The sequence below is a fragment of the Zeugodacus cucurbitae genome, chromosome 6 (genome assembly GCF_028554725.1).
Source record: "Zeugodacus cucurbitae isolate PBARC_wt_2022May chromosome 6, idZeuCucr1.2, whole genome shotgun sequence".
Taxonomy (NCBI): domain Eukaryota; kingdom Metazoa; phylum Arthropoda; class Insecta; order Diptera; family Tephritidae; genus Zeugodacus; species Zeugodacus cucurbitae.
Genome location: NC_071671.1, coordinates 42,887,104 through 42,907,739, shown reverse-complemented (window position 1 = coordinate 42,907,739; position 20,636 = coordinate 42,887,104). Strand labels below are relative to the sequence as shown.

General features: G+C 34.6%; 1 protein-coding gene and 1 long non-coding RNA gene across 2 annotated transcripts; both read right to left on the bottom strand.

The window, feature by feature from the left end:
* Positions 1-4,837: 4,837 nt before the first annotated feature.
* On the bottom strand, positions 4,838-6,046 carry LOC128922598 (uncharacterized). Its single transcript, XR_008471787.1, has 3 exons — positions 5,756-6,046; positions 5,493-5,555; positions 4,838-5,394 (listed from the first exon to the last, which is right to left on the bottom strand). It is a non-coding gene; the product is annotated as an uncharacterized LOC128922598 (long non-coding RNA).
* Positions 6,047-11,411: 5,365 nt separating this feature from the next.
* LOC105216089 (uncharacterized) lies at positions 11,412-11,999 on the bottom strand. Its single transcript, XM_011190370.3, has one exon. It carries the CDS (start codon positions 11,901-11,903, stop codon positions 11,511-11,513), a length of 393 nt encoding a protein of 130 aa, XP_011188672.1. The 5' UTR covers positions 11,904-11,999; the 3' UTR covers positions 11,412-11,510.
* Between the last annotated feature and the right edge of the window lie 8,637 nt (positions 12,000-20,636).

The following is a 20,636-nucleotide window of genomic DNA, read 5'->3' as shown; positions in this document are numbered from 1 at the left end:
TCATCGGCATACGCCAGGAGCTGTACACTCTTGTAGAAGATTGTACCCTCTCTATTTAGTTCTGCAGCTCGTATTATTTTTTCCAGCAATAGATTGAAGAAGTCGCACGATAGTGAGTCACCCTGTCTGAAGCCTTGTTTGGTATCGAACGGCTCGGAGAGGTCCTTCCCGATCCTGACGGAGCTTTTGGTGTTGCTCAACGTCAGCTTACATAGCCGTATTAGTTTTGCAGGGATACCAAATTCAGACATCGCGGCATAAAGGCAGCTCCTTTTCGTGCTATCGAAGGCAGCTTTAAAATCGATAAAAAGATGGTGAGTATCGATTCTTCTCTCTCGGGTCTTTTCCACGATTTGGCGCATGGTGAATATCTGGTCCATTGTCGATTTTCCAGGTCTAAAGCCACACTGATAAGGTCCAATCAGTTCGTTGACGGTGGGCTTTAGTCTTTCACACAATACGCTCGACAAAACCTTATATGCGATATTGAGGAGACTTATACCACGGTAGTTGGCGCAGATTGTGGGGTCTCCCTTCTTATGGATTGGGCAGAGCACACTAAGATTCCAATCGTCAGGCATGCTTTCTTCCGACCATATTCTACAAAGAAGCTGATGCATGCACCTTATCAGTTCTTCGCCGCCGTATTTGAATAGCTCGGCCGGTAATCCATCCATTCTTCAAGCGGGTAATTGCTATTCGAATTTCTTCATGGTCGGGTAATGGAACATCTATTCCATCGTCATCGATTGGGGAATCGGGTTCGCCATCTCCTGGTGTTGTACTTTCACTGCCATTGAGCAGGTCGGAGAAGTGTTCCCTCCATAATCCCAGTGTGCTCTGGACATCCGTTACCAGATTACCTTCTCGGTCCCTACATGATAATGCTCCGGTCTTGGAACCTTCTGTTAATCGCCTCATCTTTTCATAAAATTTTCGAGCATTACCCATGTCGGCCAGCTTTTCAAGCTTTTCATACTCACGCATTTCGGCCTCTTTCTTTTTACGTCTGCAAATGCGTCTCGCTTCCCTCTTCAGTTCTCGATATCTATCCCACCCCGAACGTGTTGTGGTCGATCGCAACGTTGCGAGGTAGGCAGTCTGTTTTCTCTCCACTGCGGAACGACAATTCTCATCGTACCAACTGGTTTTTTGGCGTTGCCGGAGACACAATAGGAAATTGAAATCTATTCGACTCAAACAACAGAAATCTATTTTACTGCTAGTCAACACTCGCAATAGAGGCTTGTTTATAATATACAGTTCAATTTCCTTAACTCAAGTTTTCATTAAAACATATATTTTTTGTTGCTTGTTCGTTTCAGTAAAAAAAGATTCTAATCTGTTTAGTAGTGATCGTAATTTTTATTAATATTTGTATTTAAATTTAGATCACGCTTGAATAATTTCTTCTTCAGAATTCTCATCGTTTTCCATGGCGCTAGAAATCTTATTCATTGAGTCTAAAGTATTCGGTCCTACAGCATTATCATATGCTATAATTCCGGCTGAGCAAATCTCATTGTCTATTACAATATAATATGTAATAGTATCATTTGAAGGGATATTTGTGACCTTCTACTAAACAACCTATACAACGAGCTCTTGCAAACCCACAGGTCACTTTCATGCATTGTGTTTACAGATTTACAAAAAATTTCAAACATTTTAAACATTAGATTTAATACAATCATCAATACATAATACAATACATTAGATTATAAAACGCTTATATAAATATCATATCCCTTCAATGTATCGATATAAAATAATTTTTTCACATTTATGTTTTAAAAATTCCGAATCTAAAATATCGGATCATTGGATCCGGGTGACATTGTAACAAACGTTATGGAACAAACAAAAATGGATAGATTGTTTTGTGATTGACTCAATATTATCTGAAAAGCATCAAAAATTGACACCAGCAAAGAGAAAATACACCATATCGTACAGCTTTTCTATAAACGTTCTTCAATATGGTCTTCTTACTGTAATAGCCAATCAAGCGCAATTTCGGTTTGGGCGATTCCGTCCCAATAATTTTGAGGTCGAACATAAAACGGTTGAATTGTCGAATCAGTGGACAAGCCAGTATTGTAGGTCAGGAGGATTTGGCTGAGTGCTTGGTGGGCTTCAATCTACTATGAGCTGAGCTATAAGCTACGATAAATTTTTTTCAGATTTGTACTGTCAATTGTCTCAAAGCGGCTTGCTTCAGTAAATAGGGGAGTTGTTGCATTCCATCAGAACAACTCCTGGCCACACACATAGATAATGTCTCACCAGAAGCTCTAGGAACTTTTTAGGAGGTGCTTATGCATCCACTTTATAGCCCGAACCTGGCAACAGCTGATTACTGTTCCTATCAATTGCAAATGATTATACAGGTGAAAATCTTGTCTTAAGAGAAGCTTGTGAAAATCGGATATCCAAATTTGGAATGTGAGTTTAAATGAGAGTGATTTATTTAAATATCTTCAAAGTCAACAAGTTTTTTACCTCTGGGATTATCCTAACTATGTATATATACTTCATACTTTAATAATCATATTCTTAAATATTTCGAGCGATTGTAATTCTCCTTCTCGCAAAAGAAAATTATAAAAGCTAACAGGATTTAAAAAAGGGCAATTAAATAAATAAATAAAATAAATCCAATGCATAAATACTTAGCGAGTAACATATATAATTTACTCTTCTATATAATTTACACTTTCATATAAATTATAAATTTTGCCATCGATATTATATCTATTAAAGTCACAACATTACCGTTCACTTCATTAATCAAATGTATAATTTTAATTCATGTGTTTTCAAACAGCATTAAAAAAGATTAATCACGGGGATAATTAATGTCATTAACAAGCGCGCTTGGACCAATCATCACCATGGGTGAAACCAAGCGCTCATCTCGGATGACAGCACGCATTCCACATGCATTATGCATATATACATATGCATGTACATATATATATTTGTTTGATTGCATATAGAAATGTGCGCACTCCCAAAACATGCCAATAGAATTTATTGCATTTGATGCATCCGTTATCGCCTCCAACTATTGTTATTATTGTTGCTATAACAAATTGCACCAATAAAAGACGCCCGAAGCCGCAGCGAGAAAAGCGCTATGAATGACAATTGAATATGATATTCGCATACGCCCGACACTCGCGGACATACATATATGTATGTATTACTTTATTTAGTTATAGATTTTATGAATATTTATGATTATGTGTGTGAAGTTTTGACAGTTATGTGAAGAAGCTCAACCAATCCTACAAATTCTTGCCGATTGTTACATAGAATGAGGCACTGAAATATATACATATGTATATATGTAGTATTAGACATTATAATATATACATATATATTTATATACCATTAACTTCGTGTGTACAATTTCGAAACTCCAGTAGCCTCTGTCTTCTCAACACTCCTCATCTTTCACACCAACTTTGCTGCTGCAGTATTGATTATGTAAATGGCTAAGTACATGTAGCACATACATGTCTATATACCATATAGTACATGTACATGGGTATATACAATGTATGCCATTGCGCCACAGCCAATCAGAAGTTTCGCATTTGAAATGCTGCACAATTTGTCATTGCGGATTAAAATATTTGTACAAATTTGCTTGTTGATTTTTAAAACTTATTATCTGTCTGTTGCTGTTGATCGCTTACTGCGAGGCGTGTGTGTGTAGTAAGCAAATGTTGACTGAGCTTTGTGCATGGATAATCGTTAAGCGAAACACTTTATTAATTTATTAGCTTCATTTTAGCAGTCATATATTAAATATTGCAAATAGAAATATGAAAGAGGAGAAGTTGCAGATATATGATATGTATGTGTACCTTATAAACATTCTTATACTATATAAATCTACAACACAGATGCCACCTATGACGTTTGAAACCGATTTTGGTCAAAGGTTGCCACCTTTTTAAAAATATAATTTATTTCAATAATTGAATAAAATACATACAAAAATTCCATGGTATTTGATAAATACATGTAAACCAAAAACAATTAGATACATTTTAAGAATACATATTGTTCTAAAAGTTCATCTCGATCCGGGTACAAGATTTGGTGATACAGTCTGGCGAAGTTGAACGCTCCAGTTTAGTTTTAAACTTTAAACGTGTTTCTCTCAAATGTCACTTTTTAAAGTTGGTTGTCAAGGTTTTTCGATAACTAATCAACCGATCTTGATGAAGATTTAGACAGTTCTTCGAGATACAATTTACAAGGAGTTTGTTCAATTACAACTATTAAACAATTAAGGAAGGGCTAAGTTCGGGTGTAACCGAACATTTTATACTCTTGCAATTTATTTATTTAACTTTAGTTATATTATATAATACACAATTCGTCATATATATATTTTAAATAAAGTCCATTGAAAGTTGGAAACCATAATATAAGGTTAGAAGCACCGAGGTCCTCGTGTTCGATATATGGGGCCTTAAAAACCTACGGTCCGATTTCGGCGATTTTTAGAATGGGGCTACCACACTATAAACATAGTATTTGTGAAAAGTTCTATACCGATATCTTCACTAGTGCTTATTTTATATATTATAAAGTAAACGATTCAGATCGTCTTCAAAGTTGTGGTATACAGGAAGTAGGCGTGGTTGTGAAGCGATTTGGCCTATTTTCACAACATATCATTGGGATGTAAGAAAACTATTACAAACCAAGTTTCATTGAAATCGGTCGAGTAGTTCCTGAGATATGGTTTTTGACCCATAAGTGGGCGACGCCACTCCCATTTTCCATTTTGTAAATCTGAGTGTAGTTTCCATCTGCCATTTTCTATGTGAAATTTAGTGTTTCTGCCGTTTTTCGTTAATAAGTTAACCCACTTTTACTAATTTTCAACCTAACCTTTGTATAAGAGGTGGGCGTGGTTATTATTCGATTTCTTTCATTTTTGGACTGTATTAAGAAATGGCTAAAAAACGACTGCAGAAAGTTTGGTTTACATAGCTATATTGATTTGTGAGATATGTACAAAAAACCTATTTGGGGGCGGGGCCACGCCCACTTCCCCAAAAAAATTACATCAAAATATGCCCCTTCATAGTGCGATCCTTCATACCAAATTTTATTTCCATAGCTTAATTTATGGCTTAGTTATGGCACTTTATGTGTTCTCGGTTTTCGCCATTTTGTGGGCGTGGCAGTGGTCCGATTTTGCTCATTTTCGAAAGCAACCTTTTGTTGCGAGAGTATAAAAATGTCCACATAATTTTAGTATATTTTTCGTAAAAACGTTTCACGATATCCAATTTTAATTTTTGTTTTCGTTTTTCCTTCAATCAAATTGTAGTTTAAAGTCTTCAGGGTTACTTCAATAACCCAATTCTAATTCGAGGCCAACAGAAAAATGGAAAACAAAAAGACATCGCTTAATTCTGTTGAAGATACATTCGAAATGGAAAAACTTCTAAATCAAAGTAAACCGTTAAGATCTGCTTTAGATTCGCACAAACTAGTTTTGTACTTGTAGTGGCAATTCTGGTCTCCTATAAAAAGTGATACATAACGGTCAATCTTGATTGGCGAAGGCTAAATAATAGTTTCACAATACATAAATATATCAATAAAGAATATTTGAACAAAATTAATTTGGATTTAATAGTTATGTGTTAAAACTAAGAATAACGTCAAATATGTATTTACTCTTCAATAAATGCGATCACACAAAATTATAATAAGTGCTTACCAATCGTGGCTGTCTACAGCAATGTTCTACATTTCCGGCAATAAAAGAAAAAAAAAAAAATATTAGCAGATTTGAAAACTTTTTAATTATCAACTTATCAAAGCAGCTCTATAAACTGGAAAAACTAGAATCGGTGAATTCAGTGCTAGGTGTTTATCACTTCTTCGAATTTTGCGAATAAAATTAACTAAAAAGGTTTCAGATTATATTTCAATATCCAAAAATTCTATACGTATTGTTTTTGTTATAAAATTTAATTTTTTATTGACAAAGAAAGCTGTGAAATATGAGAGTATTGGTTAACGATTGAAAGCATTTCTACCATGTGAGAATAATTTTACTGGTTTTAAAATAAAGTGACGCATCTCTCAAATAATTTTTGTAAATATTATATAATAAATATCATCACTAATTAAAAAGACTACGAATATATATGTATGTATAACAGAGCTTAATATCTACAAAAAAGATCAAAATTTAGAAGCTTCGTAAAACTTCAATATTTCAATTTTTTTAAGAATTATAGGCTGTAAATAATTAGTCGTGTATTTAATATTCCGTTTTCTCACATTAGTCCAATCACCACTCTCGTGAATGATTAACTCATTAATATGGTTAACTAAGCTTGTGTGTTAAAGTGTAAAACGGCATCAGCTCTTCTAAGTGCAATATAATTAATCGTTTAATTTATCTCTGCTTCTCAAATTCTGGTATCATCTAACTAAATTTAATAACATGTAAACTGTAATCAAATAATTGATCTGTGCCGCAACGATGCTTCATTTGACATATAACATATGTACATACATATGTATGTTTGTATGTACTTACGTGATTTACGTTCTCACTTCAGAGTAGCTTTGAAATAAAAGCTGACGATTTTGTATTTAAAAACATCTCCATAAACGGAGGTACATACATATGTATATATGAATAAAGTATATTCGTTTTGTAACTTTTTTATATTGGATCTGTGACTATATTCGTGCGTTTATTTAGCTTTTATTTAAGAAAAACATTTGGAATAATATTATTCAAAGTATTGCCCATCTGAAACTATAACATTTCCCACCTTTCTGGCAATTTGTGGATTTCATTTCGTCAAGCAGGTAGACGAAAATCAGCAATACGCTAATGCGGATAGGGAAATATAAGAGCAGATGAGATTCTTTATAATAATATAATGATTCTTTCTCAATTACCAATACCTCATACAAATATTTATATGTGCATATTTGTTATTGTTTACATTTCTTGTTCAATGTTATTTTTATACTCTCGCAACAATGTTGCTAAAGAGAGTATTATAGTTTTGTTCACATAACGGTTGTTTGTAACACCCAAAACTAAACGAGTTAGATATGGGGTTATATATACCAAAGTGATCAGGGTGAAGAGTGGAGTTCAAATCCGGATGTCTGTCTGTCCGTCCGTCCGTCCGTCCGTCCGTCTGTGCAAGCTGTAACTTGAGAAAAATTAAGATATCTTGATGAAACTTGGCACACTTATTTCTTGGCACCATAGGAAGGTTGCTTTCGAAAATGAGCAAATTCGGACCACTGCCACGCCCACAAAATGGCGAAAACCGAAAACACATAAAGTGCCATAACTAAGCCATAAATAAACCTATGGAAATAAAATTTGGTATGAAGGATCGCACTATGAAGGGGCATATTTGGATGTAATTTTTTAGGGGAAGTGGGCGTGGCCCCGCCCCCTACAAAGTTTTTTGTACATATCTCGCAATCCAATAGAGCTATATAAACCAAACTTTCTGCAGTCGTTTTTTTTTAGCTACTTCCTAATGCAGTCCAAAAATGAAAATAATCGGATCATAACCACGCCCACTTCCCATACAAAAGTTAGGTTGAAAATTACTAAAAGTGGGTTAACTCATTTACGACAAACGTCAGAAACACTAAATTTCATACAAGAAATGGCAGATGAAAGCTGCACTCAGATTTTTTACAAAATGGTAAATGGGCGTGGCTTCGCCCACTTATGGGTCAAAAACCATACCTCAGGAACTACTCGACCGATTTTAATGAAACTTGGTTTGTTTCCTTTTCCTTACATCCCAATGATATGTTGTGAAAATAGGCCAAATCGCTTTACAACCACGCCTACTTCCTATATACCAGAACTTTGAAGACGATCTGAATCGTTTGCTTTACAATATATAAAGTAAGTACTAGTGAAGATATCGGTGCAGAACTTTGCACAAATACTATGTTAATAGTGTGGCAGCCCCATTCTAAAAATCGCCGAAATCGGACCATAGGTTTTTAAGGCCCCATATATCGAACACGAGGACCTCGGTGCTTCTAACCTAATATTAGGTTTTCCAACTTTCAATGGACTTTATACAATATAATGGACTTTATACAATATAATGGACAATGGACTTTATACAAATTTTCAGTGAATGGGCCCTAGAAAAGTTGGCAGAAAATCCGCTTTTTTATCGACAAATTTTGTTCAGCGATGAGGCTCATTTCTGGTTGAATGGCTACGTAAATAAGCAAAATTGCCGCATTTGGGGTGAAGAGCAACCAGAAGCCGTTCAAGAACTGCCCATGCATCCCGAAAAATGCACTGTTTGGTGTGGTTTGTACGCTGGTGGAATCATTGGACCGTATTTTTTCAAAGATGCTGTTGGACGCAACGTTACGGTGAATGGCGATCGCTATCGTTCGATGCTAACAAACTTTTTGTTGCCAAAAATGGAAGAACTGAACTTGGTTGACATGTGGTTTCAACAAGATGGCGCTACATGCCACACAGCTCGCGATTCTATGGCCATTTTGAGGGAAAACTTCGGAGAACAATTCATCTCAAGAAATGGACCCGTAAGTTGGCCACCAAGATCATGCGATTTAACGCCTTTAGACTATTTTTTGTGGGGCTACGTCAAGTCTAAAGTCTACAGAAATAAGCCAGCAACTATTCCAGCTTTGGAAGACAACATTTCCGAAGAAATTCGGGCTATTCCGGCCGAAATGCTCGAAAAAGTTGCCCAAAATTGGACTTTCCGAATGGACCACCTAAGACGCAGCCGCGGTCAACATTTTTGCGTTTTTTTTTTTTAAAAAGTTATCAAGCTCTTAAAAAATCACCCTTTATATGACGAATATGTGGGTCAAATTGTGTATTATATAATATAAATAAAGTTAAATAAATAAATTGCGAGAGAATAAAATGTTCGGTTACACCCGAACTTAGCCCTTTCTTACTTGTTTGAATTAAGAATGTGCTTGTGAATTGGGTATTGCATATGTACAAAATCAGTTTAGCTGATCTTTCTTGTTTTTGTGTGAAAATTTGTTTGTAAAACTATTGTACGTGTATTAATTTAATGAATTATTAAAGAGTTGATCAGATTCATTTATATTTAAGCCTCGTGGTACTAGTTTGTCAGCCAAGGAACAATATATAATCATAGAAATGCATAAAAGCGGTTCCAAAATGCGTCTATACCAATGCTATATCGAAAATGTACATCAAAACTTCATAAAAACCCCACTAATTATGGTACAGTGCGGACGGAAAACAACAACAACAACACGATATTTCGACGGCTAGCAGTTGGCGACTTGATAAGCAGCGGTCAAATAGGGATCTAGTTAAGACTGCAAATCACAATAACTATAATTTTTCCAATTATATTATACATCAAAATCAGTTTCTCAAACACTCCTCCATGGGACCTAAACCAACGCTAAATAAAGGCACAATAAAGCACATTTGAGGCTTGCAAAGAAATACCAGTTCTGGGCCGAGGAGTGATAGAGTATAGTCTTTAGTGACGAAAAAAAATTAAATTTGGTCGGCCCAGATCATTGGAGATATAGCACCAGGACGGTCCTGCTATAAGTATGTTTTGGAAACGGTACCTTGATTTCAAGGGCTGCATTTTGCTGCAGTGGAAATATTTATTTAGATCTTTTGGACAGCGGGTTAATAAAATTTACTGGCAATATTTATTGAGCATTGAGTTCGATCTCTGTTTTCAAAAATGGAAAGCAGTTTGAGACAGTACGTCACCTTAAATTAACCATATAGCAAAAATTTGGACAATATTTAAATATCTATTCTACAGTCATTAGTTAATTTTATGGTTAAGCGGCTTAATTTAGCTTTAAGATATAAGGACAATGCTACTAACTATTACAATAAAAAAATTTTTAAGTTAAACTCAAATGTATAGGATTTGCTGGAAATAGTAAAATGCACATATAAATATTTACTATAAGCCTAAACTTAAATTATGTTTTATACTTTAAATTTATTTTAAATTGTTAATTTTTTGTTTTTAATATCCTATATAATAATAATAACTAACCTGCATACTCAGAAACATTTTGCAATTTTCTAATATTTTAGTTTTTTTTTTGCAAAAAGTTCATGCACATATAATTATTTGTATGAGGTATTATTACATATATAGTGACAAAATATAAATTTTGAGCGAATGAACATGTCTATGGTAAAATTTTTACAATCATGCGTCATCATGCTTCATTACAGCGTTATATAAAGTTCGGAGAATTATCACAATTGTTTATATAATTAATCAATAATATTAAATGTGTGGGAAATACAACAAGTATGTAATTACCTAACTTTGGTCCAAGTAACTCAGACTAGTTTGTGATTACGAAACACATTCAATTGTTAAGTTGGATGTACAAGAAAAACGAAAATTTTGGAAACACGACTGTTTATTCCTCAACATAGTAAATTAAACTATTCCTTGGAATTTAGTGAACTGTCCTCTGAGCCAAAAGCTTTTCCTTTCTTATCATTTGCGCTAAATTCGTGTTTTATTGATCCTATTACTTATCTATTTGGTTTATTTCAAAATATCACAGAGAATTGGTGATTAATTCTCAATTGTACAATAGGTATCGAAAGTTATGAAAGTATTGCTTGGTCACTTTGTCCCCACAACTAGCAACCTCTTTGCTTTGATTAACAAGAACTACAAAGTTTTATTTTTCATTTTTAATTAGAAACCTCCAGAAATCACTCTAGTTGAGATTTCAGATACAATTTTAGAAGAAAAAATTGTCATCATGTCCATGAAGAGAGCATAGCCAAAAATCGATAAGTGGACAGACCAAATATTTGTTATTGTAATTTAAGTTCTCTTGTTGGTCATCAGTTGAATCATGAATTTCACTGAGGTGAATTGCTCATTATGAATTTAGTCTACATGCCGTCGAGATATTACCCTTGCTCATAAGCTACAACTATGGCTCATTGAAATTTGTTATATTCCATATTATAATGTTATATGTATGTTTCTGATTTTGTAGAGAAGTTTTATATCGTACTATTAATTATTTTCATACAATCTAAAATTATTTTGAATTTGTAATGGGTGTGGTCGATAGTCAATGCATTAATTTTAATTAATGTTTTTGAAATTCACTAAGAAACACACGAACACATGAAACACAATATCACAATATTTACTGATCAATGTAATATAATTTTGATTAACATCTCGCATTTAATATCACAAGCAACCAAATGAGTTGCCTAAAGCTTCCACAATTATCGACTCAGCTAGATTATTATGCCTATTGAAATCGCTGAGAATTTTCGAACACAATAAGCAAGCGCACAGTTTTCCACACGAAACACTTGTAAATTTTTATTAATTGTTATTCAAAAGCATTTTTTATTCTTCTTCGTATATTCTATAATGGTATACACAGTTGATCACATTTCAAACTATATAAAGCCGCTTTTAACCCCAGTATTTGCGATAACCCCAAGAATAGTGCGGACGATAGCCATAACCACCATAACCACCATAGCCACCGTGGCCTCCATAGCCGCCGTAGCCGCCATAACCGCCACCCCAACGCTTGTAGCCGCCAAAGCCTCCGCCTCCCCAACGCTTATAGCCGTAGCCGCCGTAACCGCCCCAGCCAAAACCACGTGCCACACGTTCGGCCTCTTCCGCATGCTCCCCACCAGCATCCGCATCTTCCAGCAAACTGTTGGGCACCACATCTACGCCAGCGGTCTGCTCTGCTTCGGGTAGTGTCTGCACAGCGGCAATCTCCGCTTGCTCGGGAACTTTATCCTCTTGTGCGTAGATCGCAACGATCAATGCGAATAGAATGAAAAAGCGCATTTTGCTTGTGTTTTTTTTTTGTTTTTCTCGATTACACGACACTTGTGTTCTGTTCGGTAAGAAGTGCAAATTTCCACTGCATTTCTTCCACAGGACTGACCAGCGCTTTTATACTTGGGTCGGCTTCTGGGCCCAGGTGGCTAGCGGGTCGTTGTGCATTATGTTCGTATAAATTAATGTGCTTTTTGCTTACCGACATAAAATTGTTTACTAAAACACAATAAAAATCTACTTACTTGCGCATCCATATACACTCAGGTATATACACACTTTCTCATGTGTACAGATTATATATGTATAGTAGGAGTGCTCTGTGAGGGAGGCATATTATCTGAAGAGTACACTTTGCTTAATAGTACGCATTATTTTTTTACAATATCGCTGTAAACTTTTATCAATTATTATCTTATATTATCTTATATTTTTATACTCTGGAATATGGTTATTTGTTCACCCTTAAATAATTATGGGGACGGCTTATGTATGTGTCACACTCTTTGGTATGTGTTTTGAGCACAAAGAAATCTATACGTCTTTCAGAAAATATTTAAAACTTTTAACGTTTAATTTTTTAACAAAATATTATTCTCAAACCGTCGAGGATGCGTAAGTTCAATCCAGTCAATTGAATAGATGGTTCCGACAATTAAATTTCCAACATTTTGAAATTGTTTCCAACTGGGTTCTGATTAGTCAATTCCGAACAACAAAACCAGAAATACCAAAAAAAATCGTTTTTGAAATAATAAATCAAACAGAGTTAAAAGAGTTTAGAGTATTATTTGGTTTAGTAAATAAATAATATTCAAAGAGGTAAAAAAATACGATGAGGGATAGAAAAAAATATGAAAAATAGCCTTTTTCAATTTTCTTTTATTTAAATCTGACAATAACTCAAAATCTAACAATAACCGAACTATGATTTCAAATATAGTTTAAAGTCTCCAATGGTGAATTTTTTCTCAATGTACTTGGTTAGCACATCAATTAAACAGTAGCTGCCAGAACAAATTTACGATGGGAAGTTACACTAAACTATTTGAAATGCGCACATCTGCACTTATGTAAATGCACGTATACCAACCAATTCACATGTGATATTACACTAATATCTTTTTTTCCATGGAAATTTGCTGTCTCATGTGTCAATATTTCTACGATGAATTTCACAAGTATTTTTTGCAATTCATTGAGCGGTTGTTGGCCGATTTTTGGGGATTTTTCAAAGTGTATTTGAGTGCGAGTGCACAAATTTTAGAGTAGCGAAAGAAATTGTGATTTTTATTTACAAATCCATATGCAAAACGCATAAAACCACTTTACGAGGATTATAAAAAATAGTGGTAAGCAAAAACATGAAATATATTATAGTATATTAGCGCACACACACTGCAGTAAGTCACGTAAAGAACTTGTACGGGTGGCAGCATATGAGTACATACATATGTATAGTCGTAGTAGAAGCACAGTGTGCGAATTCTTCTTGGATGCTCTCAATGCTTTCGCATGATGTGAGTTTTGTAAACAACTCTTGTTTCTGTTTTGCTTTGATTTGAATAAAAATGCTGTTAAATTGTTAATGGGATAGCTAAAACGGTTATTTTCACATACATACACACACAAATGCGCAGAAGATTCTAAAAACATATAAATACCTGGAACAAGTACGAGTATTTAAATTTTTATGATTTTTACAAATTTATTATAATTTCAAGAAAGGGGTTATATGAGTATGATTTTAGGGTTTTATTAAGCATTGAAAAGTGTCTATGAACCAAAATTATATTAAATTAAGTTAGCACCCAGTTTTTTCTTCACAATGAGCCTCCTAAAACTCTAGATACATCGTCTGACATCCACTATACCTAGATCCAGTTTTATCGATTTTCACAAAGCATATCTACTGCATCGCTGTTTAACACTAATATGCATAGTCTTTAGACCTGAGGTAATCAGTCCATAGTTCATTCAGAATGATATGGATTCCATCCCAAAAAAACTGCGTTGCAAGAATGAGTAAAACCAATTATATATTATATAAATGCTGTTCTGATGTGAACCGTAATAAAGTAAGGGCGTTCAGCATTGACCAAAGTCGAAATGTTACTCTCAGTCTTTAGTAACATTATTACATTGTAATACAACTAACACGTTTGATAATTCACAAAATTATCCATCGTACATAGATATATAAGTATTTATATACAACTCCACTAACATGTGTATTACTCAACTAATGATTCAGAAAAAATATCGTGCGATTTCTTGAGCTAACGAAATCACTAATTTTATGAATTTTTCATTATTACAAATACAATATTGACCAACTCACAACGGCATGCCCTCAAAGGTCTACAGATCAAATACGTACAGCAGTAACAATGGCATTTCGCTTAAGATTTAATATGCTTTCGTGGTAATAAAACAGTGCACCTCTTCACAGGCCAAGCGAGCGTTTGCATGCCACCAACAACAAGTTGCATGTGAAGAGGTGCCGCACGCACAGGCACGATCAACATCGCCGTAGCTTGTTGGGGCCAGCGCGCAGGCAGCGGCAGCTAGGGTGCATGTCAGTTTGTGAAGATACACGATACTTGGTAGTTTGTAACAGCAAGTGGTTAGTCATAAGATCTTGTAAGTTAGTATTTATGGTTACAGCGTTCAATATTATGTTTGGCATTAAATAAAAATCTAAAACAGATTTAATAAATTATAATTTTTCTTTTAACGAAAATAAAAACTGGAGTGCAGTGTTGGAGCAAATACAACTCTTTGAAGAGAAATATAAATATTAATTTCGGATCTACAGTTACTTTCAATTATACTGCAGCTGCTCTTCTGGTCCTCACAAAAGAGAATAATAATAAGAATCAGTCATTAAGAAATATGTTCTATGAAAAAATAGTCCATAAAATCTCTCAGTTTAACCTCGTATTTGTTGCGTACACACAAAATAAATACTCAGATAATTGTCTAGCATTAGACGTTATCGACAATCTAATTATATACTACTAGCTGTGCCCGCGACTTCGCCTGCTGTTATCAGAGAACTTCTGCTTAAATTATATTTTTTGTTTTATTTTCAACCTGATCTTGACAACGCGACATATAATTGGCCATGTGAAAAGCAGTCTTGGCGTAAATCGATCCCCACGTGTTTAAATGTTTGCCCCTGCGATTTATTAATTGTAACGGCGAAAGATAGCTTAAGGGGAAATTGAATTCTTTTAAAATTAAAAGGTATATCATTTGGGATCATCGGGATGCGAGGTATAAGTACTGTTTAACCAACTGCTGGACCAGTCAAAACGATTGCAACGGTCACGTTATTGCGAAGAAATTTGACTTGAAGTCGGGTCCCGTTGCATAAATGAGTTGGTTTCAGACTTCTAAGTAAAATTATTGGGGCGCCTATTTTTAGCTTAAGGGAATGTGGAGGAAGGCCACTTGGGTTCAAAGGATTTAAAAACTCCTGTGGGCAATGGACCACATCTTCTTGATCCATTACATTATCAATAGATGTGTATGTGACTATATCTCCTTCAAGTTTATTTAAAATTAAGTCATTAATTTCGTCCACGCTACTGTTTCTCGCCGCCAATATTGCCCTTTGACACATCCATTGGTGATCTTTATTTTCTATTTCGCTGATGTCAGGGTAAACTTTTAATATTAAATCCTCAATGTTACCTACTCTTACTCCTAAATCGCGGTCAATTCCAATTTTATTTTGAAAATGAGGTATTTTCCCGTCTCCTATTAAAAGTAATTTTGAAGGGAAAGCTATACTACCTCCCCCCAAATGGGCTCTCACATTTGTCGATAATTTTAAAATATTTACAAACTTCCATAATGGAGAACTTTTAAGGCAAGACTTTACAATGTCTGCTCTAGTTCCCCTTACTATTACGGGTAAAGTTTGTCGAAAGTCCCCAGCAAACATAACAGTAATCCCACCCATGATTTTATTTAATTAATAATCTACATGAAAACAAAAAAAGGATTAATTACTGTGAAACTATTAGGAACAAAGTAATATACTAAAACAAAAAAAATATATACTATATAGAAAACAACTACAAAATGAAAATGTGTTTAAAAAGTATTATTACGATGATCATATATCGCAAAAAAAAAATTAGCGCTGCGTTCGACCGTTCAGTACGGAGCCGATCGCGCGAGTGAGCAGCGCGGCATGGTATCTCGTAGAGCTACACCACCCTCCGGCGCGCAGGCAAACACCGCTTCTCGCCCGCCGGCCAGCGCAGCGCAGAGTGCGAGTTCATTTTGTTTCGGAGTTATTTATTTGTAATATTATCTTGTAAGTTGTTCGTTGAAATTAAGTGTCATCAAAGACAAATTCAGAATTAAATACTCTTAACATCACATTTATTTGGATAAAGATTAATATTAATATATTTATACAACTCACAAAAACGGTATTCACGGACTTTTTTTAGATCATTAAAAGAGAAATAATTCTTTCATACATAACTTTTGTGTATCTTGAACCGCTTTTGCAGCGCAAGGAACGGAAGCCCTCAAATATAAATAATTTCCCCCGTTTTTTACACATTTACCACTGTTTATTCGCTCCTATTGGTCATCATAGCGTATATAGCATATATCCTTCCTCGATAAGTGGACTACTCAACACAAAAAGAATTATTCAATTCGAACCAGTAGTTTCGGAGATTATCGCGTTCAAACAAACAAACAAACTCTTCAGCTTTATAATATTAGTATAGATTTTCTTCTTAAAAGTAGACCGAAATATCATTGAACAACACATATAAATATAGGATATATCAATTTCTGAGAGACCGCTTTAGTAGATGTAAAAATCCATTCAAATTTTAATAATATTTGGCATTACGACTATTACTCATTAGATTAGGCACTTGACATCACTTCAATCTGAATACAATAATTATATTCGAGGCTAACTGACAATTGTCCCATCAGAATGCGCGGGGTCAAACTAACCATTCTATCGGACGCTAGCTGCAGAAGCTGCCTGGACGTGGAATTTTTCCAACATTTTTTTCTAGAATGCCCCGCCTTTGCGAGAACTCTAAAATATATTTGCATATTTGTAAAATGTTCTAGGCAGTGAGAAGATTAAATTATTGCCATAACAAAGTACAGTCCTAATAGTCTAATTGTGTTTCCTCTGGTGGGGCCCAGCCATGAAATCTAATCTAACCTACCACGATTATAACTTAAGATCGGCTGTACCGACTTTGTTAAACACTGATTTGTTGAAATCGTTTCTGCTCCGAATGGAGGAATAACTATGCAAATATCGGAAAGATTCTATTAGGAAATTATATAGAAAGTCAACAAAACAACATAGAATATCATTGAACCTGCTGATTTTCCTACAAGGAATGAAAGGAATACGAGGCCCCTCCGCAAACGAGTGGCAACTAAAGGGAGACTATTGTGAAGTCGGTTGTCGGAGTAGATGAAGATGCCGCTGCAATAAAGAGACAGTAGAGTCAAGCGGGCAAGTAAAAATTGCAACAATTTATAATTTTGACAGCTTAACTAATGTTTCAGATTCAGATTTGCTGAGCGTTCACTCGCTTGAGTGGAGCGAACTGCACACGAACACGACTTGAGTGTAGCGTTGACTGCGGCAGACGACGCGGCGCAGTAAAGCTTGGAAGTCGGAAGATACATTTGGCACTGAGGCAGTGTGTCAGTGTGACGATGAAGCGGCATTGCAAAAATAACAATAAAAGCAGTGAAACAAGAAAAAATATGAACAACAATAACAACCGTGCATTCGAGGGAGTTCATGTGCCGTAGAGATTGTATATATGTATGTATGTATGTATATATATTAATCGCAGAGTAGGTGTTCACTTATGAGGCGCTCCCCCGATGCGGCGGCATACTTTTCGCACTGCACCGTCAATGCACTTATATTATTATAAATAATTTTTGTATTATTTTTTATTTTTTCAACGTCGGCTGCTATTTTATTGCAACAATTTGCTAGTGCTGCCAGAGCTGAAAGAATTTGATTTGATTTTATTTTGAAAAGCCTTTGAGACACAATTTTACAGCGATTAACTTGATTATTATTGTTGTTGGTAATATATAAAACATGTTGTTGCTAAGCTGCGTGGTTATGCGCTCCCCTTCCCCCTAACAACAAATTTGTGCTCCTCTGCCTCAGTGTTGCCCGGAGTTGAGGCGTTACTGCGGCGTCTTTGGGTAAAAAACAAGTTGACTTGGGTAGCGAATTTTGATTTGTTTGGAGCTGACTTGATAATGGTTTCGGTAACATTTGCCAAATGAAGCGAAAAAGTGACTGAAATTAATTTTACGAATAATTTTTTAACAATTTTTACATGCAGATGATTTAACTGCACGGTGAGAAATATGAATGCTGAACAATTTAAGCAATTTTCTTACAAAATTTTGTGTCGTAATTAATTAAATTTATGACATATGATTATACCTCCGAAAGTGTTATTATTAGTAAGTTATGGAAACCAGTACTGACCTGATGCATCTTGCGTAGTAGCGGAAGGTCTAACATGCTTTTGAAAACTTTAGTCAATAATCAAAAATTTGGTAATAAGATTATTATTAATAAACTTTTATTGAACGTCTTCACAAAAAAAAAAGAGTTTACGAATGGTTAAATTTCAGTACGTTTAAGACTTTGTAGTAGATTAAAAATTAAATTTTCCAGAGAATTGAATGAATAGATGGAAAAATATTATAAATTATTCTGTACAATATACACATAAGTCGAGAGTGGAAAAGTAATCTCACCAAGAATCAATTCTTCGGAACAACTGAGAAAAAGTAGTTATATTAATATGGTTTATCTTAAAAAGTAAAATGTAGATTCATTATGCATGGTATATTTGTTTTTGTGAACGAAATATAAACTATATCGATTTATAAGTACGATTTTTAAAAATAATACTACTACAGCGCCACCTAACCTACAATGAACATAACTCTACACATTTGACAACTGTCCCTTGTGACATCCAAATACTCTTTACGTTTCCAAAGACCATCACAATTCGAAAAAGCCCTTGGAATCTATTACATAGTGCTTAAGTCGACTTATGTAATTCCAGTCAATTCACTATGTCCGTCGAAGGTTGATACTGGTTATTTAAAGAGGATTGCGCCAAGACGAACCTTCCTAAAAGAAAGCAGCTGGAAGGACCGTTTTGAGCCCCGTGGGCCAGAAAGACCACGCAACTGCAAAGGTATTGATTGTGGTCCGTTATAATATCTTGACGAAAGGTTATGTTGAAAATAACTAAAAGTGCGTTAACTCACTAACGGAAAACAATATAAATACAGAAGAAATGACAGAAGGAACCTGAACTGAAATAAATGAGAATGGAAAGTGGGCGTGGCGCCATTCACATATGGATCAAAAACCATATATCAGAAACTACTGAACCGTTTTTAATGAAATTCGGTATATCCTATTTTCTTACATGACACGGTCGGAACATGGGCGAAATCGGTAAAACAATAACGACTACTTCCCATATAACTCAATTTGAATTACATCTGATTCCTTCAATCAAATACTGTATTTGAGCTGTGACATCACTTGTGAAAAAAATTTCGAGATCAGATTATAAATTGTCAAGGTCCCTGATTTCGAACATGAAGAACTCAGTGCCTAAGGGTAAATTTTCACCGAAAATATCGGTAAATCCCTCAGATATCTTAATTAAATTCAGAGGGAATCTTTCTCTTATAATAGCGTGTCTCTGCACCAGAAATGGTAAAATCGGGTCAAAATTTCCCTCATATATACCTCATTATAGGTTTTTCAAAAATACGATGGGCTTTATAAATATGTGATATATCTTTGGAAAATTAAGTGAGCTTATAGTCTTTGATATAGTGTACTTAAGTGGTGAAAATTAATGAAAGTAGTTCAGGAATTCCCTCAGCCCTCATATAATATTTATAAAGATTTTTATTACTCTACTGGAATCATGTGTTAATAAAATTACATTACATGAATTGTACGTTACAAAACTAATCTTTGTAGAGTACTAAATGAAGTTTCTTAAGTTATCCCGAATTCACAAACTTTGTTCGTTTTATGTAAGTTCATCGTGGAATCAGAAGTACCCTCAAGAATTTTTTCCAGAATGGACTATGATTGAGTACATAGTGAAAATTGTTGAACTTAGGTAATTTATTTCTCATATATCTTAAGGTACATGTTGTCTGCTTTTGGTGTATGGAATTATTATATTTAAAATACTTAATAGAAACATAGTTAGATATTTTCGAAAAATCTCCGACTAAAATCAACCTTTGACATAGACAGTTTGATGCTAACACTGATTTATTTAATTAATATATTTTATACAGCTGACTCCGAATAAAGTTCAAATTTCTTTCATAACATATAATTTAGCTTCGTGAAATTTGAAACGATTTTCATGTCATTTAAACAGATAATAATCCTCATCATCAGGATGCATTTCTGTTGTATTTAAACCACACATTTCACATTCACAGTGTATTAGCAATATTTAGGTTATTACACTTTACTATTACTTACGACAACGTGGCTGGTTGAAGCATTTTTCAGGTGTCACTTTTGAAAAGGTTGTGTGCAATTCGTGTAAGGTGCGCAGGCGCAAATGACACCAACGGAATGCGGCAGACTTCATGCAAATTATAATACATAATTAATAATAATTATTAATAACACATTTAAAA